Raw genomic sequence first — 26,856 nt, forward strand, 5'->3', positions numbered from 1 at the left:
TTTCGTATCTAGTTAGTGGTTGTAGTTCTTTAAAAGAGGGGAATGAGCGTATTTCTCATTCTGAATTCAGTTCTCAAGAACTGAACCTCATTCCTTATTGTAGAACGAAGTAGGCTTTAATGGGGAGTTTCACTTTTCTCCAGAAAGACTTTGTTATTATTCATAAGGCACAGCTGTGGCGAGAGGAGGGGAGAACTTACAAGATTTATGTTAAAGCTGCATGGAAAGGATGGGCTTTTCAGAAAACACACCATTCATAGCTTACATCCGTGTTTCTCTATTTACTGACTGCTAGAGGGAACCACAAAGTTTGGATTTTCCTAGTCACGTAACATAATTTCCTGTCTGAAAATGGACTGAGCAATAAATACACTGCTCTGAAATTTTGCTATTTTTCTCACAAGTTGTGAGCTATGAAAACTGTACAGTCATGACGTGTAAGTGGATGTAATTGCATAAATTCTGAGAGTACTCTGAAAGCTACTACTTAAAAGTGTAACATTAGAAGAAACTTCTGTTGGAGCAGTCGCTAAATGATTTCTTCTACATCACTTGCTCTCATCTTGCTTTCCTTTTTTCCTCCCTGATAATTTCCTGCTGTTGTTAATGATACTGCAGCTTTTAAAGGATCAAAGGCAGGTGACTTCTTGTTGACTTGTAACCATGAATTAATTGCAGTTGTCAAGTCTGCAGTGAGTATTGATATCAAACCCAATAACTATGATGCAGATGCGACAGGGAAAACATGCTTTCCTATACAGATTATATATATAAGCTTTCAAAATATTTACATGTAGAGAGGACAGGGAGTATACTTTACAGTTTTCTTCTATCCCCTAGGCCAGGTATCTTCTGTTTTGCTATTTGTACCAGAGTGAACTAAAATAACATCCAAAGTTATTACTAATAGCCATCCTTATTAACTGTCTTGTTCTGATACTGGGTTATACATTGCATATCAAAATCCTGGGAAAAAATCTTCCTTCCATGTTCACAGACTTCCTATTCAAGGTTAATTTTGTTGTTCTGTTGGAGTCTGCTAGCTGTGAAACACAAAGAGTGTAAATAGATGTGAGTGAATGGAAATGTGATCTGGAATGTCTTCAGTTTGGAAATCACAGTAGATCATTTGGAAGAAATATCCATGGTTATCTTTGTTGCTAAATAGTTAGATTGTTCTTTTTACCAACTGGTGCTTCTTTGTGATGCTTGGTTTACTTTCTGAAACAAATAATAGAACTCAATCAATCAAGTCAAATAGCCTTTTGTTGGAAGCAGTCATTCAGATATAAAATAATGATTTTTTTTTTTAAATACCACAGGTGAAACAGCACACTAGTTGTTCTTAATGTTTGGGAACATGTACTGCAGTATATGTAAGGAGCTCCCCATGCAGCAAAACATCACTCACACTGCACATCAACATCATAAAAATTTTTTTGCTTTGTCCCCCCAGGTTCCTCATGAAGCAGCAACTAGAAATAATCCTTTAGGAAAGTGCTGTACTTTTCAACATTTGGCTTTTAATTAGCTGGAAGAGAAGATGCCTATTTACACAGTTCCTGCCAGGAGCCCTGCTGGGCCAAGATGCACAGCCACTTTGCAGAAGCCTTCCTCACACAGTACGCTGGCCAGCAGTAAAACATCTGGGCAGCAGCTGAGGTCACAGGTGTTGGGAGAAGAGGATGGTCTGCCTTCATGTCCTCAGAGTAAGACTGAGGAAGTAAATAGGACCTATGTGATTTCAGCTTGTGCCAAAGTGACTGATGTGTCAACTTCTTTTAAACTGGAAGGCAGATTAACACTCCAGAGGAGAACTGGAGCAAGCAAAAAATCAGTGTCTGGTAGTGACACAGCACAGAGTGCAGAGGAGCCCCAAACAGAGAAAAGACTGACTCTGCGGAGGCGTGTGAGGACTGGCTCCACAGAGAGGAGTAAAATTAATCAGACTATTGTGCCTAGAAAAGGAAATGATGACTTTGCACAAGGAAATGACAAGATTGCACTTCCACAGAATATTAAGGGTACAGATGGTGCTAAACCAAACCTAAAGTTAACTGAGGGTCAGTCAAGTACCAAGTTGCAGCACAACCTGAACAGCAAGGATGCCTTTGGTTTAGTTGGTGGTGTCTGTGATAATGCTATCAACACGTGTTTAAAAGATAAGACAAGCATTGCTGATATAAAGTTTCAAAATGAAGCTCCTAAATCAGGACATTTCATTACCTCAAAATGTGCTAATAGGCTGTCAGGAGAGCAACTGAATGAAAAAGGCAATATAAATAAGCTAGCTGGAAAGCAAAAGGTACAGCACTTGATAAAACACAGCAGCTTGGAAAGACCAAGGACACCAGCAAAGGTTTTAACAGAAAGATTTGCACTTACACCAAAGAGCAGCACTTCTCAAGACCAACCATCTCTCAAGCTGACCTCAAATGAACGAACACCTCATCTACAAATTTTAGCCAAGAAACTCCCCAGTGTCTCCAGCTCTCTTCCTGGGAGCACAAGTTCAGAAACAAAAGGGAACACAGAAACTTTAGCTGAGAGCAGCAGCGCTGGGGAAGATGTTTTCAAGGTGAAAAACAGCAAAGTGATTGTAGCTGCGCGGGTGCGGCCCTTCAGCAACAGGTTTGTATCTTGGACTTCTTTCAGGTGCTAACACTGTGTGTTGAGTTCTACTTGGTTCTTGTTGAGTTATTTCATCATTGATCCAATAAGGATATAATACATACTTGGACATTACCTGATACTTCATGCAACACCAAGAAAGATTTTATTAAGAAACTGAATTGACTTTATTGGTGTTTGTGTCTGTTTTTTACATATTCATTAACAAAAGTGTTTTGAACCTTAATACTCTGTATGTTCATCTAACAGGTATTTTTAGAAATGATCATTGATTTTTTTATTTTCCATTAGAATTACTAACTTAAAGCATGCAGGTTATATTTTTTTATTTCCCCACCTTTTCCATTCAGAGAGAAAACTGAAGACTCATTCCCTGTGGTCTCCATGAGTGGTTCAGAGACAATTGTGCAAAATCCATCCACAAACCAAGTTTACAGTTTCAGTTATGACTTCTCCTTCTGGTCTTTTGACAAGAGTCATCCTAATTTTGCAAGCCAAGCAATGATTTATAAAACTTTGGCACTGCCACTCCTTGAAAGAGCTTTTGAGGGATACAATGCTTGTCTTTTTGCTTATGGGCAGACTGGCTCTGGAAAATCGTACACGTAAGTTGCTAATAATAATTGTTAAAATTCTGCCAATTATTATGCAGTGTTAAGTCATGAAAGAGATTGAATGGAATAGATTTCAGAGTGAATGAATTGTGTCAAAATGGTATTGTATATGTTAAAAATAATTACATCAGTATTTATAGCAATTAAGCAAAAGTTAACTTTAGAATATTTTAATATTTAGTTTGTGACCCTGACTTCTTTCTAATTTTAATGGAGAAAATAAAAACTTCTCCTAGATTTTGGTGAAAAAACCCTTTTATTAATGCAGACAGCTTGTCAGACTCTCCCAGTGGTGCTTTTCACCAGTGTTTGTTATTTTGTGCATGAAGTGCTGTGGTAAAGTATAGCATGTTTTTTGGAGAAGACATTTAAGAGATCATTATAATTAGGGTCCTTATGCTTCAAAATTTAAATAAATCCAGATGTTTGTGGCACTGCATATTTGAAATCAAATCTTTGCACAAAATAAACCCAGAGAAGTAACATTTTTAGGGTTTATAGCCAATTGTGTATGCCTTATTTATATTTTGAAATAGAATGCCTAGTGAGCTGTTTGGTTTCCAAACATGCATTTATTAAAATTAGTTTGAGTTTTATAATTCCTATCAGGTGCTATAGACTTTTAATAAAGGTAATTGAGGACCAGAAATGTTTCTGTTCAATTTACAATAAATATAGAACTTAGACAGAAGTAAGTTCCCTCTCAAGTGGGTGAACTTCCATTTTAAGTGGATGAACTCAGGTTTTACTTACACTGCTGTTTTTCCCTTGGCCTAAGAGAAAGATAAACTCAGGATTGCAACTGTTATCCTATTTTTAAGTTTGTTGCATTTGTGTCTGGATTTTTTTCTTTTACTTTTGCTTAAACAATAACTTACCTTTGTGTTTTGAACAAGGCTGAAATTAGTATCAGGGTCCTCTGGTCAAGTTTATACAACAGATTTGTGCTGTGCAGCACTGTGTGTCTCCAGACTGCAGGGGGATTGGTCCAATGCCCTGGTGTGCTGCTGTGGCAGAACTCACAGGAAAAAACTGCACCAGAGCTGGAGACATGCTTAGGTTACACTGGAAGTGTGCAGAGAATATAAAATAGAGGCATGGTAAGATACTGGACATCTATAGGTTTAGACTCTTCAGTTGCTGTAGAGTGTTAGTTTTACTTGGGTTTTCAACCAATTTCTCAATGGATTAAATAGAAATTACCTCTGGATATCAGCTTCTCCAACTCCAGACTTAGTCAAGCACCAGTTTAGATCAGGTTAATTTCTGTTGCTTGTTGTTGTATAACTTAGATGTGAGTGGCATGGCAACTGTAGAGCTGTACAGTTAATATTAAAACTGTCCATGGAGAGTCACAAAACTAAACCAGCAGGATTTTTGTGACTGCAGGATGATGGGATTTGATGAAGACCGAGGAATAATTCCAAGACTTTGTGAAGATCTTTTCAATCAAATAGCACAAATGGACAAGGAACAGGTGATATGCTTATGCCATTGGACTGTGGGGAAAGTGATATTTAGTGCTGATCCCTTTATTAGTGTTCATAATCTTCTGCTGATTCACATCTTATTTGTGTTGGTAGCTCTGATTCATGGGGTTCCCTAAACAGTCAAAATCAACATTGTTTTGCTTCCTTAATTGCAGTAATGTGAGAAAGAAATATGGGCATGATATTTTTGTTGCATCACTAGACTAGGATTCTTTCCTCTATATGTCGAACATTTTAAGATATATGTAAGGAAAGGAAAAAAAAATCCCAGTGGGCTCCATACTTTCAGTGAAGGCAGTAAAATAGAGCTCAAAAATATGAATTTATTGTTAAACATCATGTATCAAAGCAAAATGCACTGTAATAGTATTCCACTTCTAGTATTCCAGCTCAGTATTCTAGCTGGAACAAAAAATAACTACCCTCACTTTCTTTGTACTTTTTTCTTTGTGTGGTTGTTTTTGTGTCTGTAATGACTGACTATTATTAATTTTACTAGGTTTTGTATCATGTTGAAATGAGCTTCTTTGAAATATACAATGAGAAAATTCATGATTTGCTTGTCTTTAAAGCTGAAAATGGACAGAAAAAACAACAAGTAAGTTGCTCACAGAATCAAGCGTCTGCATAACCTTTAAGGAGTGGCATTTATTCTGAAACAAAAATGCACTAATGACAAGAGATCATTGTTTTTAATCTAAGTACATTAGTTGTGAACAATGGGATTCAAGTAAAAAACAAAAATATAAAAATATCACCACATGACTTAAAGCAAAACTCTTGTCACTGGACAAATGCTGAGTAATGCTGAAATAGAAACAAAATGATTCAGTAGAATCCATCAAAAAAGTTAAAATCTCCCCTTATCTACAAAATGAAGATGATCTTATGAGCCTTTATAAAAAGTCTCCTAGGATACATCTAAATCTCCAGCTTATAATAAGAATCTTCTGTACAATATAACTTGAGATATAATCTTGTAATTTAGATGGAGTTTTCTTATTTTTTGTTACCTGGTTGTTCCTTAAGGAGCTGGAGGAGGGGGAAAGAAACAAGATTGGACTGATTAACTAGTTAAGTATCACTAGTTAAACCAGTTTAGCTAGTGTTTAGTGGTTGTGTATTAGGATATGTAAAACTGTACATTAAAGAAATTTGTCCTAAGTAGTGTATGTAAGGAAGGAATTTATTATGTCTGATTTGTCAAAAACAAGTACTTTCTGTGCTTTGACATTGAGCACTATGTTGGCCACTTGTGTGTAAATTAAATATTAGTTTATGGTAGATGCAACAGATGGTATGCAAAAATTGATATGCAACATCCAACTTGCCATTGAAGTAAGTCCTTTGAGCTAAGCTTAGTGGAGTTCTTATAAAGAAGTTAAGACTCTAGTGTCTTGTCTAGAGCAGGAGTGCTTTCGCTCCAAGTTTTGTCAGTGATTTTGGGGTAAGCTACTAAGAAACATAATAGATTTATGTTGTAGAATCTTTTTTTAGGATATTCCTGAGTATTAGATCTAACTAATGCACTCCTAATAATTTTTATTTTGAAATTATTCTCATCAGCTTCGTGTAAGAGAACATCCAGTGTTAGGACCATATGTGGAAGGCCTGACAGTGTAAGTCTTAACTTGTAACTGTTTGTTATCTATACTTGTTTTAACAGATGTATGGTGTAATCCTGAAAAAGGATATCTTGAGGGCTCTATGAAAGCTTGTGTACTCACCAGTAAATTAAGCCAGATCCTAGCGTTAGGTAGTTTTAGAAAAATGCATACCCATGGCTAGCTTGATATATTTTCTTAACTACCTTAGTGAAATCTAAAAGCGTGGAAGTCTCAAGACAACTGCAGCTTTCATTATGTGTTTGTATTCTGTTGTAACTGGGAATGTGTTTCAGAACTCAGGCAGCAGGGAAATCTATAGAAAGAAAACTGAACCCAAACTTTCTAATTTTCCCCCACTCTAGGAACGTTGTCCGTTCTTACTCTGATATTCAGGTAAGAGTTTTTTGGTTACTAAAAAGTAATACAAATATTTCTGCCTTCTCCTTTTCTGCTTACTGATGAAAAATAAATTCCATGTATGGGAAGAAAATGCTTACCAGACTGTCCAGTAGTCTGTGATATTTCAGCTGATTTTGTAAAAGGGTGATGTAGACTAGTCCTGTATAATGGAACTGAGTAAATTTGTAGTCAAATGTCACTGTTCACATTGTTATTTCTAAAATTTAACTTTTAAGTCCTCTCTTATAGTCATAATTTGTCGTAATAAATGTATTTGCAAATATTTAAATCTTCAGTTAACCATCCAAAGTAGGGTTTGGTTTCATGTCCTGACTTTTGTCTTTTACAGAGTTGGCTTGAACTAGGAAATAAGCAGAGAGCAACAGCTGCTACAGTAATGAATGACAAGAGCTCTAGATCTCATTCTGTCTTCACCCTTGTCATGACACAGACCAAGGTATTGCTGGGGTTTTTTGTATCTGTTCAAATCTGGTAGTAAAAAGTTCTTTTGTGTGCTGCCTACAAAATTGTGAGAATATACTTGAAGATCTTTGAGTAAAGCACAGGGCATTTTAACGTGGCTTTCTACACCACAGAACTTGTTTTATTTTACATGCTTTGAGTAGATTCTGATATCTTTGTGCTAAGTATATTTATAGCAGCAGTATAAATATGTCTAGGGTGACAGATCTAGGAGTAGTTCCAAGCTTCTCAGTGTGAGTTTTGAGATGTAGCAAAGAATCCTAATTGAGGCTAGATTGAATTTCACACTGCTGCCAACACATCTTAGCTTCTAAGAAGGTTAGGCTCTGTGAGGTGTGTGGCTGTGCTGAGTTCCTGCAGGCAACAAACTGGGGCACTGGTAGGAGATGCAATTTCTGCTCAGTTTCAACACACTTCACTGAATAAATGTTTTCTTGCTTCAGGATGCCTCTTCCCCAAGTGTCTCCAGGATATAGGGACTACAACTGCTCATCTGATTTACAGATGCTTAAAAGACAAAACCTGACTTAGTGATGTAAGACAGAAATGGAACAGGTAGAGCTCCTCAGAGTCTACAGACTGTCAGTTTTCTCCATTGACAAATGACTTGTCGGCTGGGGCATTTTGTTCTTGATTGGTTTAATTTTTTGTCCCAGTTTCCCGGATTTTCTCCTTTCTTCATCCCCTTGCCAGTGTCACCATTATTATTGATTTTTCTCTACCATAGCTGTTCCTGAGTTTTTCCACTGACTCCTTAACTCATCTTCATTGGTCTAAGTCAGTAACAGCTTACTGATTTACATGTTTATTGGATAACTGCAATTGAATTGACTGCAGTCATCAAACTTCAGACCCAAACCCCTGGTTTGGTAATCTGTTGGGTTTGCGGTTTATGCTTATGCAGTTATTCAGCCACAGCTAACTGATACTATGGTTATAAGTCTGAGCTTAGTCTCCTTCAAGGGATATACACAAGAGTATCCTGTCAAAAAATAAATGGCAGCATGAAATTTTTATGTATTTATTGTGAACAGCTTGTCCAATTTCTGCTCATCCTCAGGCTTTTTATTTTGATTTGAATGCCAGCTTCTCCCTTTCTTTCCAGGTAGAATTTGTGAATGAGGAACAGTGTGATCGTAGGCTCACCAGTCACGTAAATCTGATTGATCTAGCGGGCAGTGAGTGCTGTACAAAGGCTCAGACCACTGGAGAAAGGCTGAAGGTAAATCAAGAGTGAAAATCTGTGGAAAAGGCTTGACTCCTAAGAGCGCCCTTAAACTCCAAAGCATGCTCACCAGGACTTTGGGGCAGGAACTGTAGCTATAAAAGAATGTATATAGTCCTTATGCTTACCAGTATTACATCACATTTACCAGTGAGAGTGGGTGGCCTGAAGAAACTGTTGAACAGTGCAATGTGGCAGATCTTGCTTAGAACACCTCTCCCCATGTTATATAGGTCTAATGATCCTGCAGAATGAGGGAGGGGAAACTGTTTGTGTGACTTTGGAAATCATGAATCCAATATCACATGGAGTTGAGGCTTGCCCCTTCTTAGATTTTTCTAATAAGAGACTTTATTTCAAGCTGCCTTTGTAAGTTTGATGGTTCTTAACACTACTTATTTTAAAGACAGGGTCTTTGTTCTTTCCAAATGAAGATGCCCTTCCATCTTATTGTTTTTTTAATAACTGGGGACATTTAATGTGGTACAGATGTAGCATATGTTGAACAAATGTAATTAATCCACAATATAGTTGTTAACATCACACATGAAACTGCAACTGTATCATAAATATTTGTATTTTTGCTTTATGTAGGAAGGTGTGAGTATCAATAAATCACTGTTGACCCTTGGAAGGGTTATTTCAGCACTGTCTAAACAGTCTCAAAATGGAAAGAAAACTTTCATTCCTTACCGGGAATCTGTCCTTACCTGGTACGTACATTATACAGTGATTGAGGCTTTCTGAGGTTGTGGTTTTCTCATCTATTCATGAGGCACTTCTTCCCATCCTTTCTCTCCCTCTCTTTCAAATGACCTGTGGAGGGCAGAAATTTGCCTGTTACATCAGATAAAGACCAAACAGGATCTTGGTTTCTGTTTTAAGCAGCTAATAGTCCCTCTCAAATAAGTAGCAAAACCCTTGGTATTTTGTATTTAGTCTGTTCCAATTGAGAAGTTTTGAATTTTTCTGTCAGTGTGAGGGCCAGGGATTGACTGGTATTCTCCTGTCCAATGAAGGCTGCTAAAGGAAAGTCTTGGTGGCAATTCCCAAACAACCATGATAGCCACAGTGAGCCCAGCTGCCAGCAGCACGGAGGAGACACTCAGCACCCTTCGCTATGCCAAACAGGCTTGTTCAATTATCAACATTGCTAAAGTAAATGAAGATGTCAATGTCAAACTCATCAGAGGTGAGCTTGACCTTTCAGCAGTCTTTCAGGGCTGTCATTTGTATGTGTGTTTAGCTTATTTCTTACAAGAGTTGTTACTACTAATATTCTGTTGTGTTGACTGTGCTCTTGTCCACTAGACTAATACAGTTTGGGATGTCTTCCTTTTAATATTATTTTTCTTTGTGAGCTTTTTTATTTTCCAAAATGGAAGTGATATTTTAGGCTACACTTGAGAAGCGGAAATAGAAAAAGGTGTTTTGTTTTTAAATAAATAACAGGATTAATTTTGTACTATTGTACTGAAGTGTATTTTGCCTTCATTTTTTTACGTGTACTGTATTTCTGGTTTGTCTCATGTAGAATTAAAAGCTGAAATTGAAAAACTGAGGGCAGCTCAGAAAAGTGCTCTGAACACCGATCGTGAAAAATACAGGCGTTATTTGCAGGAAATAACATCTCTGAGGGTAGAATTGCACCAGCAGGAGAGAAACATGGCAGAAATGCAAAGGTCAGGCACTCATTAATGTCTTAATTTAAAATGGAAATGGTAAAATTTATATGCTGTAATTTTCTCCTAATATGTTATTTTCTCCATATATTAAGGGCCTGGAAAGAAAAACTTGAACAAGCAGAAAAAAGAAAATTGGAAGATATAAAAGAATTGCAGGTACATTTTTTTTCTATAGGACATAATACAGAAAATATAACCTCAGCAAACCTTGCAGAAGAATGAGAATAGCTGTAAGATTTTGTTTCCTTTATACTCACCTTGCAACAGATTGCTGTGACTTCTTTGAAAAATTTAATGTAGATATTCATTACTTTATGAATGCATAAAGTAAATTGTTTTTTAATGCAGAGCTCTTTTTATCTAGAAAGCTGGAATTGCATTCAAAATGGACAATCATTTACCAAACCTTGTCAATCTCAATGAAGATCCTCAGCTTTCTGAGGTGCTGTTATATATGATCAAAGAAGGAGAAACTACAGTTGGAAGGTGTACACCAAATTCAAAACATGATATCCAGCTTTCTGGAGTGCTGATTGCTGATGACCATTGGTTTGTAGTGTTCTTTTTATATTTTAAGTTTCTTCTTACCCTTCTCTTTCTTTTGAAGTCACTCTTCCTTCTGGCAGTAACAAAATATAGTCTTCTAGCCCAGTCAATACTATGGAGGGATATTTTTTGTACTGCTCAATGATTAAGGCAACTACTTTCTGTTCCCTCTAGAAATCTGTTAACTGGCGTAGTTTAGTTTCTTTGTTCATTATACTCATGTAGCAAAGGTTTCTTCTGCAGCATTTTTATGTGAGTAAGACCTGATCAAATGGTGCTGTGTGATAGATAAATGTTACATTAAGTTCAGTGGAAAAGTGAAATACCTTGACTTGATTTAATAAAAGTAGACAGCATCTTGACTGTATTGGAGAAATATTGCTCAAAGTGCATAGCCTGCAACTGATCCCCAAAAAATGCTGTAAGGAATGTAACTAATCAGTTACTAAAAACATGAATGTCACATTATCAAAGAAATTCTCAGATGGCAGTGTATTGCAGTAATTTTCTAGCAGTGGATTCCTAGATATAAATATAGGTTCCCTATCAAAATATAGGTTGTCATTCAGTAGTTATGTGTGTTGTACCTAAATAGCATGAAGACAATACACACCTAGGAAAACAATAGCATCTAAAGCTTGAATTTTAGTCTATTAAGAAGCATTGCTTGCAATTATCATGAGCTACTAATACTGCAAATGTTTCTTGTTTTCAGTGTCATTAAAAATACTGTTGGCAAAGTAAGTATTATTCCACTTAGAGAAGCCAAGACATATGTAAATGGGAAATGCATTTTGGACCCAACCATTCTGCATCATGTGAGTAATTGATCTGGTAATAGTAATTTGTGCATGTGTGGATTTCTTTGTTTTATTAATATCTCAGCTTCAGACTGCAGGTTTTCTGAGAATGCTCTGTAGCCATAAATATTTGTCTCTTCCTCTTTGATTTCTAGCTTCACCTGCATGATTTAAGAACTGAAAATTTGCTTATAAATCTGAAAGTTTCAGCAGAATTTTTTTTCTCCCAATAGGGTGATCGAGTGATTCTTGGGGGAGACCATTATTTCAGGTTTAATCATCCAGCAGAGGTTCAGAAAGTTAAAACACCTTCTTGTGGGACTTTGTCTTTGCATGATGATCCAAAAGATTTTGAATTTGCAAAGAATGAGCTACTGATTGCACAGCGAACACAGTAAGTATTGATTCTTCTTGTTCTGAAAATAAGCTCAGTTGTTAATTCAACCATGCAATTAGTTTTAGAAGTAACTGAAGATTATTAATTATTTCATGAAGGGGAAAGTTGGAAAATAGCAACTCCGTTTATAATGGAAGTCACAGACTTGGCTGAGATGATGTACCCCTCTAAGGTTCAATCACCGCCAGCTAATCCAGATACCAACAATGTAGACCACTCTTAGAGAAACACTGAGGTCCAAGGCTCCTCAGAGTAGTGTATCTCTTTAATTATGTTTCTCTCCGAGCATGTGATGAGTCTGAAAATGACTTTTGATGTTTTAAAGAGATTTAAAATCTGATAAGTAAATGCCTTGGGAAAATGAGAAGAACCCAAAGTAATAACCTTAGGTCTTTTGTGATGGAGAATTTGAGAGACGGTGAAAGGTTATTTGTACTTACTTCATTATGGGGTGTTATTAAACCAGTGGACTCATTGATTTAAAATTTAATTTTGTGTCTTAATGTGAGTTAGTGAGTTTCCATCACAGTCTTAATTTTATTTTATTACATAATTTGTGAAAATTATGTAATAAAATAAAAATGGAAATTGAGTGGATTTGAAATTCTGGAATGTCTTTCATATTTATATTGGAAATTTCTACATTTTGTCCATGAAATCAAAGCCATGTAAAGTATGTAAGTTTTTTTTGTTAAAAAAAATAAAATTAATCCCTCATGAGAGAAAAAAAGATTATAATCTGTATGCATCTTATAAGAGACAAACAGCAGCAATCTAAATGTACGACACTTGTAGGCTTGAATCAGAAATTGAAGAGGCACGACTCAAAGCCAAGGAAGAAATGATGCAAAGTGTCCAAATAGCAAAAGACATGGTTCAACAAGAACTGACCTCACAAAAAGAAGCATATGAGAGTAAAATAAAATCCCTGGAAGCAGAGGTGGTAAGCTGTCATTGATTCATTACATGAAATATATCAATAAAGTAAACCAGAAACTGTAGTATGTGGTATCTGTTTTTTCGGTGCTTGATTTGCCTTGGTTTGTTTGGTTTTGGTTTTCTTTTTCTCTTGCATATTATAGCAGCATCTTAGAGAATGCAAAGCCTCATTCTTGAAAAGAAGTCAGCCTTAGTAACAGAAGAAGTTGTAAAGTAGTTATCCTCTTCAGAGTTACTCTAGGAATTGTAACCTGTAAGCAAAGAAAAATACCTACAGAATCGACCTTATTGTATGAGGCTTTTAATTCACTATACTGGATTGATTAATACAGTTTTATTTTGTCTTTCCAAGCTTGCATGCTGCTTTGTAATTGTTTTTTTTTGCAACATGCATAAAAAATAATGATGTATCTCATATCTTACATATTCTATAGAAGACCTAAAGTGATGCTTGTGAACTGGGATAAAACCATTGCTGACCTTGGGCTGTGTAGGTCAGACGCTGCACATTTTAAATGCATGGAATATCTGCCTGAAGGATGGGTCAGAAATTCTGTAGGAGGAGTATTCCTTCTCTCACTTGTCCTTTTTGATATTAGAGAGAAGAATCTCGGAAGAAGCAAATCCAAGAACTGAATAACCAAAAAGCCACAACCAAAATACAGGAGCTGGAGAAGGCAAAGAAAAGCCTTGAGCTAGAACTCCACTTCAATAAAAAGCGTTTAGAAATGGAGACCTTAGCTACCAAGCAGGTAATTGAAAAAAAACCTTTTAAGGCAAAAAACTCTGGTTTGGTTGGGGGGCTTTTTGAAATTATGTTTTTGAAAATCAATTATTGTAAAGGAAATGATTTAAAGTACTTCTATGTGATTTTATGCAGAAGAACTGATGTTTTGTTTGCAACCTGAGTATGTTAATGTATTAATGTTGGGGATTAGCTAATGCTGACCTCATTTCTTAAATAATGTGGATGGTTTTGTTCCTGCACCAAAATTTAGCAACTGTTGCCTTTGGCAAAAGTTATTACTCCAGATGTTAATGTAAGTAATGACTGAGTCTTGGCTGGTGTTTATATATATCTGACTGCTGTAACAAATACAACTTTTTAAAAAAGCTGTTCCTCTTTAATTCTAGTATTTTTTTGAGCATTGCAATATATAAGCAAACCCAGAGAACTGTCAGTTTGAAAAAGAATTATTTTACATTAGCATAGCAGATGTCCAGTATAAAATTAATTTTGTGAGTCTTTAAAATGCCAGGAATAAAAAAATTAGCTTCAACAAACAGGATTAAGAGTTTTAGATTTGTTTTTTTACCACTGCCCATTTTCCCCCAGGCTCTAGAAGACCATACTATTCGTCATGCAAAGATAGTGGAAGCTCTGGAAGCTGAGAAGCAGAAGATTGCTGAAGAAATACACGCCCTTCAGAAGAACCATGGAAGTGGGAATAAATCAGTGATGGGTATGTATATGCATGGTGTTACAAAGGCAATGCTGGCTTCTCTTTTCTCAGAGGGCATGGGTGATGGGTATTGATACAGGAACCTTTTCTGTTCCACCAATGCTTCTCCAGTGATCCTGAACAAGAAGAGCCTTCTGGTTGTTACAATCCTTTCTATTCATCAGCTGTATGTATTAGACTGCATTAAAAGCTCTATTTAATCCCACTCATGGTGGTTAGGGGGACATACCTGTAGTCTGTATTTATTCCAGTTACTTAAAAGTCCTTCCCTGTCTGTCTCCACTGGTCAGGCATTAACTCATTGCGGAAACTGGAAACAGAATTCGTTTTCTTCAGTTTCTTATCTTGGATTAATAATAATAATATAGTATCTAGTCTAATGCCCCTGTTTCTGAAATAACCTTTACCCAATCATTCAAAAGGGTTATCTTGCCTGGAAGGATGATGTTTTCCCAATGTGTTGAGAATTCTTGGAACTATTGTTGGCTAAATTACTTTTTTGCTTTTGGGTTGTGGTTTCTTTTCTGCCTTTTATTTTTTAAACCCTAAAGTTGTTGCATCACATTGTTTGGTTCACAAAATCAGTATGTTCTATATTCTTTATTAGTTCCACTGAACTGGAAGTCTCTGAAGCTGTCTGTGATGATTAAAGAGGCTAATGCCATTAGCACTGCACTAGGGAAAAACACTGTTTTCTGCAGGTCAGTATCTGAGTTACTTAATTATAATGTGTATATGTAATAGGTATATAATATTTATGTATATATTTGGGGTGGATTCAGGATGTGCAGTGAGCTGTTGGTGTTTCTTTTAACAGTCTTGTGCAATTGAACATGATAAATTTATTTTCCAAACTTGTTAGTTAAGTGTGTAGCTGAGCCTTGGTGTTTTGAAATGGGAATTTCTAATTTGAATTTTAGATCAAAACTTTAAAGGTATGCTATAGACAATTAACTTTGAATTTAGTGTGCTTTGAGGTAAATCTTCTGATGCCCATGTCCATCTTACTTTGGTTCACTTAAAGTGGTCCTAAAGCACAGTAACTGATGCATGATGTCTGAAGAAATTTGTGTGTGTGGGTCACATTTTTAGTCTCTGTATAATCCTACCTACAAGTATCTCATTTATTTTTGTAATATTAATTTTTTTTGTCTTGTTTTTTGTCTTTTTTTAAACTTTCTCCAATTCTTAGGCATGACAAAATTGATGATAAAACAGGAACAGTGTCTTCTATTCAGGTGCAGGTTCGTAACATCAAACTGGGAATAACAACTTTTTGGAGCCTAGAGAAATTTGAATGCAAACTAGCAGCAATGAAAGAACTCTATGAGGTCAGTAACAATTGAAGAAGAACCACTAGTAATCAGTAATATTTTGTCAAAGATAAGGTTTTGATAATGCATACAGGAGGAAAATCTTGGTGGTTTTTTGGGTTGGATATCTTAAACAGCAAGACACATGACTACTTTTCACTAAAAACATGCAGATGCATTTGTCCATCAAACAAAAAGAATGCAATAGAAACAAATGACTTTATTCAGGTCATTTTGTGTAGAGAGTGAGAAGCAGTAAAGCAAGGACTGCTTTGTGATTCTTTTGGTTCAATTGTTTTATATTGTAAAAGAACTTGAAATTCTAAATTGAGTTTTCATTATTATGTTCTGTTTATCCATCTGTTGACTACCTTATCATGCTTTTTCTGTTTAACTCTCATCCTCCCCTATGTTTCCTTTATTTTTTCAGAGTAATGACAGAAATAAAGCTGTTGTTGATGTGTTTTATGATCCTGCTGATGAGTGGGAACCTGACCTTTCAGACAGCTCCATTTCTTCGCTTTCCAGAAGAAGGTGAGAGTAATTTGTAGCTACTCTCCCATGCTTAAAACAAAGCAAAAAATTGTGTAGCTATCTAAATATACTTTTGTTCCACTCTCATATACTGTGTCATCTGGTGAGTCTTCTCTTGTATTCACTCATTCTCTTGGATTTCCTCCGTGGACAAATAAAAGGAACAAAAGTTGCATGTAGAGCTTTCCAAAGCATCAGTGCAGAGTGAAATGTGTAGTTTTTAATGTTTCCTTCCCACTTTTATACTGTCAAAGCATTGTTTTTAGGAGTAAATTGCATATGGTCTGGGACCTTGCATTTGAAGTTTTAGCCTTATAACAATATTTATAACTGACTCACACATTTGTGCAAGCTGTAGCTTATCATGGAAATGCTTGACAAGGAGAAATGCTTTTCTTTTCAAGGTTTTTCATGTTCTTTTATCATCCTTTCTTAGAAGTAGAAGCTTCATGAAGAACAAGAGAATTTCTGGATGTTTGTCTGAGATAAAATTGCAATCTATTCAGAATAAACAGACTTCCTATGTATCAGGTACTTTCTAAATAGCAGAACACATTTCATTTCATACTCAGAATTTGAACCTACCAGATGCATAAACCGTGGGTGCTTCTGATGGTTGTTTGAAAATTATGGGTTGGAAAGCAAAATAACAAATGTCCTGTTTATGATACCTTCAAATACATAATGTCAAGCTGTTCACAGTAGGGGTTTCTGTATTTTTGATTATCCTTTCTTAGGGCAAAACCTTCCTGACCAGCACTTTATGAGCCTTACTTAAGAAATTTATCTAAAACATTACTTTGGGGTTAATTGGAGAAAGAGGCTGAATCCTGAAACAGTAATATAGAGACTTCATTTGCTTGAGTTGTTGTTATTAATTCAATTACTGAGGTTTCCCCAAGCTTTTGGCCAGGTTTTACAGCCTTTGTTTTCCTGAAGTATAGGATGCTTTAGTCTTCCAAATATTTGAATGCATTCAGTTATTTTAGGTTGGTTGGATTTTATTTTTTATTTCTCTGTTGCTTTGATTGTTGAAACAAATGTGTATTCATGCTAAGGAATTTCACTATGGAATTTCTCTTTGTACTAACAGAACTTATAAACTGTTTAGAACATTTTACACATTTTTTTCTGAATGACTGCCTTGAGTAAGTCAATGTCTATAGAAAAGTCATTAAAAAGACACATGGACTGCTCACTCCTATGAAGAGTTTCATGAATGTATTTTTTGCTTTTAACTTGTACAGGTTCATTGAACAAGTCCAGCATATGCTCAAGCATTTCTGAATTGTTTCTTCCTGGAATTTGCAAGGAATCTATAAGTTCAGCTTTAGATTTGCTGGAACAGAATCATGAAGGAGGAAAAAGCATAGCAGATAGTCTCCTAACTAATTTGTTAATAATTTTTTCTGGAGTGTCTGCCATTTCCAAAGCCTATGAACAGCAAGATGAAGAATGTCAGGAAAACTGTAAGTCTCATTTTCATAGTGGTTTAAACATTTCTAATGACTTGTCTTTCAGATGCACAAGCATTTATGTGTTTGTCAGTCACAAGAATTAATGTTCCTCTGTTCATTTGCAGGAATTCAATTTTCATTTCTTTCTCTTGTAGTTTTTTCTCTTGATCGTGCTGCTCAGTCCTACAGCATCAGAATTGTCTCTGCTTTTGACCAGATTGTGGTTATAAGTAAACTCTGGCTTAATAATGTCCAAAAGTGTCCTGGATCTAGAAAAGTTGATGAAGAAATGAAACAGGAAATAAAGAACTTGGGAGGTTATTTACAGTTGCTGTTGCAGGTAAAGCATATTAAAGAATTCATCTGTGTGTAGAAAACTTCTCTGCATTAATGTAGTATTTATTATAGACTTACTAAAAGCACTTCTATGTCCAGTGTGTGTAATGACAAAACAATGCACCTAAGAAAGATAAATAGCCAAGGCTGCATTTTTTTACTGGCTAAGCTGGTAGTTCCCTGTGCTAGTGGAGAGTAATGCAGATTTTCCTGTGCCCAGGCCCTCACAGAAACGTTGGTTCTTACTCGTAAAAGTAAACATGCAAAGCAGCAAATGATAGTTTGGACTATGAAGTGCTGCTGTTTATAACCTCATAAACCAGTGTCCAATGAATATTATTTTTGTGCACACTACAGCCTTGTGAATCTATTGTTCCTTTAAGACTATGTAGTATAATGGTATGGTTGCTCTGTTGTTGCAAGGCATGATTTTTTAGCTGTTCTAAATAAGTCATTGGAAGTAGGCAGATGTAAAGCTGAAAATGCCTGAGTATTGTGTGCTAGGAACTCTTGCTGTATAGAAAGTGTGTATTTGACCAGAGGTGCTTTCTGGCATCAGTGAAAGATGTGCCTTTGTTTCCCAGGGGTGTTCTTCAGATATATCCTCGATGGTAACAGAAGCATGGAGCAAAGTAAACCAAACAGTAAAACAAACAATGAAATACATAGGACACTTGGCAGTAGTCACAACAACTGACATTTCATTTCCTGAAGAGAACAACATTCCTGCCTCTAGTTTACAGGTGAAGAAATGTTTCTTAGAATACTGATTATGAATAGTAATTCTAGTGTTGAGATCACACTTACTATCAATAACTGTACTTAGGAGCAAATGGATATATTAATGTCCTTGACTTTTTTTTTCCTTAAAAACCACATCCTTTAAATCTGTGGAAGTTAAACCTATGAAGAGAAAGAAGTGTACAGTGCTTTCAGGACTGTACCTGCACTGAGATGATACAAGTCTATCTGTTTCACTGAAATTCACTACTTGTATTTTAGCAATCTGTATCTAAGTACCACATTGAATATACAGAAATCTGACCTGAGCTCCTGTGGTCCAAGGAAGACCTGTGTCTGAACAGACCTGCGCTGAATAATTTGCTTGAAACAAACATATTTCTAGTCTAGTGTAGAAAAATTGTTTTAATTCAAGATCACATCAGTTTCTTTAACCATTGCATTTGGAACCTTTGTTTTAAAAGGAATTTGTACTTGCCATTTATGATGGAGTAGGCTCAGGACTGGAGTGTCTCATTGATGCTGTACAGGAGAAAGCAAGACTAGTACAGAAAGAACTTGTGAAAAAATGTCCACAGAATGAGGTGAGATGAAATGAAGATTAAAAGCTGCTACTATAACTTGGAGGCACTTGATCATGTTTTGTTTCTTGTGCTTGTGTTTTAAATCATGAAGATGATGCTGTAGTGAGTAAGACAAAGTAGAGAATAAAGTATAAGGAATAAGCACCATAGTTAAAAATATTTCTGCAGCTGTTTGAAAATTCCAGTAGGGAAGTTAGGGTACCCCTTGGAAACACACCACTTTTGTAGTGGATAAGCCCTTGTGACAGACAGCCTGGCTGAATTCCAAGAAAATATTTGGGAAAGAGTGAAATCTTCTGAGTGATAAATTGTTCCTTTCAAGGACAGCAAAAAATTCTACCTACTCTGGTTTTCACTGTTGTCATTCTTAATCCTACAGATAGTAGTGAAACAATCCAATATACTTTATTTCAATGTCTTTTGCTTAACTCCCAAATGCTTTGGGTTTCCAGCAAATGGAACTGAGCACTCTGCTTTCCAAATAATGCTGTTCACTTGCAGCTAATTCTCAAGTATCTGCTGTACATCTGGTCTCTGCTGCAACTACTGTAAAGATGGAAAGAAAACACTAGAGTTACCCCTGCCACTTAGAATGACCGTGATACAAAGTTACGGGACAACCTTTCTATAGTGAATATTTAAATATGTTAATTTGATCCTCCCCTAGGAAGGGGTTTAAAACCCTGCAGATGTAATTAATGTTTTCTATCAGTTAATGTTTTCTTTGAAAAATTGCATGTTTAGTTGCAGAAAATGCTATTTTGAGTATTTCTCTCTTTAGTATGTCAGTGTTTGTTCTTTTTCTTTTAATGTATCTTGACTTGAATGAAGTGTACAATATAATTAAAAGTTTCTTTGTAGATTCAAAATCGAATAAAGGATAACGTGGTGGCATTAGCCAGATTCCTTGAAAATAACATGTCTTACTGCAGAAAGGTAAGAGAAATGTTTCCCAAAATGTGTGCTTTGAATCTGGTATTTAAATTTTAAGGATGCATGTATCTAAGAAGAGGCATGTGTGTATATATACACACACATACATACTGTTTATTTCTGATTGCATGATAACACTCCCTGTCACAGCAGCATTCCTGTGACTGGAAAGTTAACTTTCCTTGCTGCTGCATTTCCACTCAAAACTCTCTTATTTTAATTTTACTTAAGATAAAGTAAAATTGTTCCTTGTGTCTTCATTTTTGTGCTCATCTTGAACAGCCTAACTACCTGTTGTGGTTTTTTTTAAGTTGAAAGATCAACTTTGCTAGTATAATTATTTTATAACTGCTGCCATAGTTTATGACCATAGTTACTGGTATTTTGAATTAAAATCCGGGATAGATGATTTATCCTCTAAGAGCCAAGCATTTCCTGGATTTTCATGTATTTGTCCTTTTCTTCTTTTCCTAACCCTGTCAACCATGTGCAGTTGTGCATTCTTTTCAGTGCTGTCTTATATGACATGACATTGATTTGATTTTGTGTTTCAGCATTGGCTTGATCTATGTGACTGAAACCATAATAGGCATGTTTAGTAGTTAATATACTATGATGTATTTGATTCTCTTGAAATTGCTCTTTATTAATACAGAAAGAAACAGAATCTCACCTGCCAGAAGAAGAGTCTCTATATCGAGAAATAAGGAAGAGCACTAAGATTGCAGTGAAGTATTTGGAATTGGAGCAGTGCCTGACTGAAGTCTGTCAAATTGTCTCTTCCATGTTACAAGGTATTTAGCTGAGTTACCACCTGTAACCTACAGGCTACAGGAGACTTGCAAAGGGAGAGGGCTCTTTGGTACCTGCAAAATGCTGCATTTGGTTATTTTTGTTTCTGTTTTTCATAGGGTTATACAGAAACACCAGCCCTCTCAGGAGCTTTGCAGAAAATATTTCTGTCATTGCTGGATATTTTAACAACTATTTCAGTTTATTTGCCTTGTCTTCTGCAAACAACCCTATCCAGAAAATGCATGTGCCTTTTATGAACCTGGATGAATTGGACTCTCTGGTTGATTCCCTTATTATGACTTTTGAACTTGAACAAAGACAGCCATCACTGCAATCTCAAATTATTTGTAATGAAACTGCTGAGACTCGAGGAGGACAGGTTGAAACAGGTCAGGTTGAATTTGCTTGGAAACGGAATGGGATTCCAGAATGCACACAGACTCCAGAGCTTTCAGCTGGTACAATAGAATGGGTATAAAATATTATTATCAAGAAATTAAAGAGAACTCTTTCCTATTGCAACTTATCAAAAAAAGCTACAATTTATTGCTAATATTATTAGTGAGCGCGTGGTTGGAAAGTAAAATGCCATGTTTGTATAAGTACCCTATATTTCACCAAAGAAAAAAGAACATTCCTAAAGAGGCTGTCAAACTTCAAAATATAATTCCTTTTGTTTTAATAGAAGTCTATTACTACCTAAGTTTATAAAAACAATTTTATTTTTTTAAATTTTTGCTTCACCTCGGCTGCGTTATAATCGAGTAATGCTACTGCAACTTGAAAGTGTTTTTTATGCCTTTTTTTAAACAGAGCAAAAACTTTGTATTTATTTATGTAGAGGAAAACAACACGAACTAGTGAAAGTACTTTACAGCCTTATTTGATAAATGTAATTTAAAGTGGCTTTTAGTTCATTGTAGAATCTGCACTTAAAGTATCAATGATGCTGTTCAAAGTAATCTGAAGTAACTTTATGTTGGGTTTGTTGCTAGTGAGTTATCTTTTGATTGCTGAAATAATTTTCTCTACTATTCATATTGAAATAGAAGCATATCTGTTCCTAAATAACATAAATTATCCCAGGTTGTAGAGAGCTTCCCAATCCACTATTTCCTTGTGCTTGTTATCATTGTTAAAGAAGCCAACAGTGTTGCGAAATTCAGAAGGTAAAAGCTAAGTTTTTTTCCTGTACATTGATGCATCTCTCATGATTTAAGCCCAGCTGGAAGCACCACAAAGCTACTTCTTTTCTCCCCCTTTAGTGGGGGAGAATCAGAAGGGTAAAAGTGAAAAAATTCCTGGCTTGAAATATAAACAGTTTAATAGGGAAAGCAGAAGCCACACACACAAGCAAAGCAAAACAAGGAATTAATTCACCGCTTCCCACGGTCTTCCCCTTGGGCTGCAGGGGAATCTCTGGTCCCATGCCTGGAGCATCTCCCCTAGCTCATCATGGCGTTGTGGGTCCTTCCCATAGACTGCAGTTGCTCATGAACTGCTCCAGTGTGGGTCTCTTCCACAGGGTGCGGTCCTTCAGGAGCAGCCTGCTCCAGTTTGGGTCCCCTCAGAGTTACAAGTCAGCCAACAAATCTGTTCCAGCATGGGCTCCTTTCTCCACGTGTCCACAGGTCCCTGCCAGGAGCCTGTGGCATCGCTGGCTTGCCCTGGCCTTTCCCTCCATCAGGCCCCCCTGTGCCAGTGTGGGCTCCTCCAGGGGCTGCCTGTGGATCTCTGCTTCCACATGGACCCATCCTCAGGTCCCAGTCCCTGACTTGTGTTCACTCTGGAGTTCCAGTGTGTCCAGTGCAGCAGCACAGAAACAACAGCGATGCCCTGGCCATGTGCCAGTCCCTGTGCATCATCATGGCTGTCCTCAAAATGTCCCCAAGCACAGCAGAGTGAGGGGATCAGCAGCACAACAGAGGGAAAGCAAAAAGCAGCCACAGATGAGCACTGCATTAATGTACTGTAAGGCATCAAGCCCAGGAGCAGCCAAAGAGCAATAACAGCTAGAAATTCCATCTAACACATTCCAATCAGAGCTGCTGTCTTGAACCTTCTGAACCCCATGTTGGGCATCAAAAGGAGCTGTTGTGGTTTAACCCCAGCTGGCATCACAGTCCACACAGCTGCATGCTCACTGCCTCCCAGTGGGACTGGGGAGAGAATTGGAAAAGTGGGAAAATGCAGGGGCTGAGATAAAGACAGTTTATTAGGAAAAAAAATTGTACAAAAATTGTGCATGCAAGCCAATCAAAGCAAGAAATCAATTCACTACTTCCTGTGGCCAGGCAGGTGTTCAGCCATCCCCAGGAAAGCAGGGCACCATCACATGTAATGGTTACTTGGGAAGGCAAATGCCATCACTCCAAATGTTCCCCCATTCCTTCTTCTTCCCCTCTGTATACTGAACATGATGTCACATGGTCTGGAATATCACAGCTGTGTCCCCCCCACTTCCCAAGCACCTCCAGCTTGTTCCTCAGCATGGCAGTACAAGAAGCAGAAAATGCCTTGGCTTTGGTAACTTCTGCTCAGCAATTAAAAAAAAAATCTCTCTTTTATCATCGTTGTGTTCAGCACAAATCCAAACAATTGTCCTGTACAAGCTACCTTGAAAAAAATTAACCGTAATTAAGCCAAAACCAGCACAACTTTCAAGGTGGATATTCATGACTATAATCTCTCCTTCTGAGGGAAGATGTTCAACATCTTGAGAATTTCAGTCTTTAAAGATGTGTCAGGCTCTTGGAACTCTTTTATGTGAAAAGACTGCAGTAGAATTAATCATAATTTTATTTTGAAAATCTTAGTTATAATGTTATTCAGTGATTTTGTGCTTTTCTGATGCAGAGGAAATGGGGAAGGTAATTATGCTGCTCCAGTAACCCACATTTGTATTTCCTAAAAACTAGTACACTGTAGTACTTTCCCAGAAAATGTCTAGCAGTGCAGTCCTGCCACCAGAACCGCACAGCTCTTTTGTTTGTGGCTAATAATTTCCCTCTCGTGTGAGGTGTGATGCTTAATTACATTCTTACTGTAAAGGCCTTTGCAAGTTTGCTCAAGGGTTAAGAAAGTATATTCAGTTGTTCAGATTTTTATGCTTTAAAAATTAAGAGAAACCTGATATATTTCTACTTGTGTAAATGTGTTATTTTGTATTTGCCTCAAGTTTTTAAAACATGGCTGGTTCTTCTGTATTGTGTATCTAAGCGTGGGAAATGTAAAGAGTAAAACTACATCATGTACCTAAACACTGATTTTTGCAACTTCAAATGTAAATTTCTTGTTAATTTTGAGACCTTCCTTTGTCACTGAGAGTATTGCTTTCTTGCTCAAAATATTGTAGTGTCAAATTATTTAATATTAGTAAGAGGTGTTTTCTGTAGTTCACAAGAAACACAAACCAGAAAATTTCTTCACTTACGTAAAATTTCTTTCTTCTACCAAGACATATTAACTTCCCTCAACTAACAGCACACGTCTATTGACTGAGTGCTCATGAGCTAATTATGCCTATTAATGTCAGAACAGTCAATTCCTTTCAATATCTGCTAGTCAAGATTGTGGTATTGTGTCAAGTGTTCATTGCAAAATTACATTTGGGTGTTAGTGATATTCCACCTGCTCACATGATTATTCATGTTAGCTTTTGTTCGTGTATTTAATGAGAAGCGTTGCTCAGAAAACGTATTAAGATTTGTAGTTCTGTGTACTGTTATGAGATTTTTTCCCCTTCCTATAACTGAAAGCCAAGTTTTCCACAAACTTAAAGCTCAAAATGACTTTGAGTTTTTAGCATTTTGGAAACTCAGGAAGTGACCATGCAAATTAGTGGGTTTTGGATAGACTCTTAACTGAGGTATTGGAAAGCCATCTTAAGAATGAAATTTAGCTTTTACAGGAAAAGTGAAAATGTGCTAATAATTTCCTTCTGCTCAGTTGGCGTTTGTTGTTTTGCATTTTTGTTTGTTTGTTTGTTTGTTTGCTTTTTCTTCTCTGTGCTAACCAACCATGTCTAATCAACCCCTCTCTTACTCCCACTGTTAATGCACTATTTTAGAGTAAGGTGTTGCCAAAACCTACTTCTGCAAGTGTTTTCTTCAGCTTGGTGCCCTTGTTGCAGTTCTACATGGCTGAAGTGCCTCATTTTCAGGATCCATACAGTGCCCATAGATCAGCGGTGAGCCAGAGCTCACACCGTGGTGCATTAACACATCAGCACGCCTGACTGAGGCCCAGCCATCTGTGGATGTGACATACCATAAGGTAAGGTGTATCTATACCTATAGGTAGTGTACCTAGAAACTATCAATGCCAAGGAACTGGCATCACAACCAATATTTATTCAAACACCTTTCATTAACTGTTATTAATGGCATTAAGATGTTTACTTCCAGCAGGTAACTATTCACACTTACTCCTTCACACTTGCAGCCACACATAAAAATCACTCATGGCTACAAGGCTGGAGCAACAACTGTGAGCTTCTGGCTCTGAGGTGGCACATCACGATGTACTGGCTCTTTTTGGCTGCTGTTTTTTAGCTACTGATTCTTCATCCACAGCCACAGGTACCATAGAACCATTCACACACACTTATACAGACAGAGCTTTTATCGTTCAGGCTGAAACTTACTCAGCAGCTGAAGTCATGCTTCTGCTAAAAGCACCAAATTTGGTCTCCAAAGGCTTTAGGGTTCTCAAATCTACAGCCTTCAGCTCCATGACACTGAAAGAAACTGTGAGTGAACAGTCAGGAACATGTAGGAGGAGTGGGAAGTGCTGTGAAGAGATGTTTAGACACCTGACTGAGATGTATTGTTTTCTGCAGTCATGATGAGTTTACTTTGTTATATGTACTGATGTAATCTGTGGTTTGTGGGTTGTTGTGTTGGTGTGGGGGTTTTGTTTGGGTTGCTTTTTTGATTTTTTTTTCCTCTTTTCTCTTTTTCCTTCAGGAAATTATTCTTCAGCTTTCAGGTAAAAAGTAATTGGAACTATAGGCACTTGACCTATGGGTTTTAATGACTGACATAAAAGGAAGGGGGCTTTGTTTTAATTGAAATGTCAAGTGGGGAGACAGGGTACTCAGATTGCTGTACCCTAGTTTAATTTGAAAATGTAAAACCAAGAAAAATCTAACCAGTTGAATACATTCTCTTTACAATAGAAGTCACTTTAAGAAAAGAGTAGGAAATAGTTATTTAGTTCCATACTTTTTTATTAAAAATAGTGTTTATTAACAAAAAGGCATAATGATTCTGGGAGTACCAGTGTTAGCCTGTCTTTATTGAGACACATTGTGTGTAAATGAGCTTTTAGAAGAAAGTGCAGTCTAGCTATACTTTTTAAAGAATGTGTATTAGTCTTAGAAATTAAGGATAAATAAACTCTTCTAGTACTTGCTTGAAAATTCTAGATGAAGGAAAACAGCAAGCTACAGTTTAGATTTAATTTGATCCAGTAATGGCATCTGCAGGCAGAAGAGGAGACTACATCTGATTTATCTCTACAAACACAACCTGTTATTTTTCTCATTCTTCATATATGTGAAAATACTGGGATTTGATGAGTCCTGTCACTTTTGTATGTTTTGCAGCTCTTATGATTTCAAGGTAGGTTTTTGCTTTGTTAAGTTTTGGGTTTTTTATACTATTATTTTAGGACAGTACTTTAATTCCCTTCCTAGCTTTTGGTAGGATCTGAGAGGGTTTATGCCTTTTCCCAAGAAAGAACTGTCCTTTTTTTTTTAAATCTTGATTTTTAATTTTTCTGTACTTAAAAAAATCCCAACAATTGCCAACTTTTCTTTGTTTATGCTCTTTTTAAGACCTGGAATTGGTACATGTAACAAGACTTGGTTGTTCTTGAATTT

General features: G+C 36.6%; 1 protein-coding gene across 1 annotated transcript; it reads left to right on the forward strand.

Moving 5' to 3' along the window:
• Window positions 1-1,459: 1,459 nt before the first annotated feature.
• Window positions 1,460-24,277, forward strand: KIF14 (kinesin family member 14). The gene is made up of 29 exons (XM_005423707.2): window positions 1,460-2,631; window positions 2,982-3,236; window positions 4,635-4,722; window positions 5,235-5,333; window positions 6,302-6,354; window positions 6,705-6,735; window positions 7,091-7,198; window positions 8,330-8,446; window positions 9,044-9,162; window positions 9,469-9,641; window positions 9,984-10,131; window positions 10,227-10,290; window positions 10,499-10,683; window positions 11,396-11,498; window positions 11,714-11,874; window positions 12,673-12,820; window positions 13,416-13,568; window positions 14,153-14,279; window positions 14,887-14,980; window positions 15,472-15,610; window positions 16,023-16,126; window positions 16,563-16,657; window positions 17,374-17,595; window positions 17,739-17,923; window positions 18,504-18,662; window positions 19,125-19,244; window positions 20,106-20,180; window positions 20,833-20,971; window positions 21,089-24,277. Exons 1-29 carry the CDS (start codon window positions 1,544-1,546, stop codon window positions 21,448-21,450), a joined length of 4,914 nt encoding a protein of 1,637 aa, XP_005423764.1. The 5' UTR covers window positions 1,460-1,543; the 3' UTR covers window positions 21,451-24,277.
• Window positions 24,278-26,856: the final 2,579 nt, after the last annotated feature.

Source organism: Geospiza fortis, unplaced genomic scaffold (genome assembly GCF_000277835.1).
Source record: "Geospiza fortis unplaced genomic scaffold, GeoFor_1.0 scaffold229, whole genome shotgun sequence".
NCBI lineage: Eukaryota > Metazoa > Chordata > Aves > Passeriformes > Thraupidae > Geospiza > Geospiza fortis.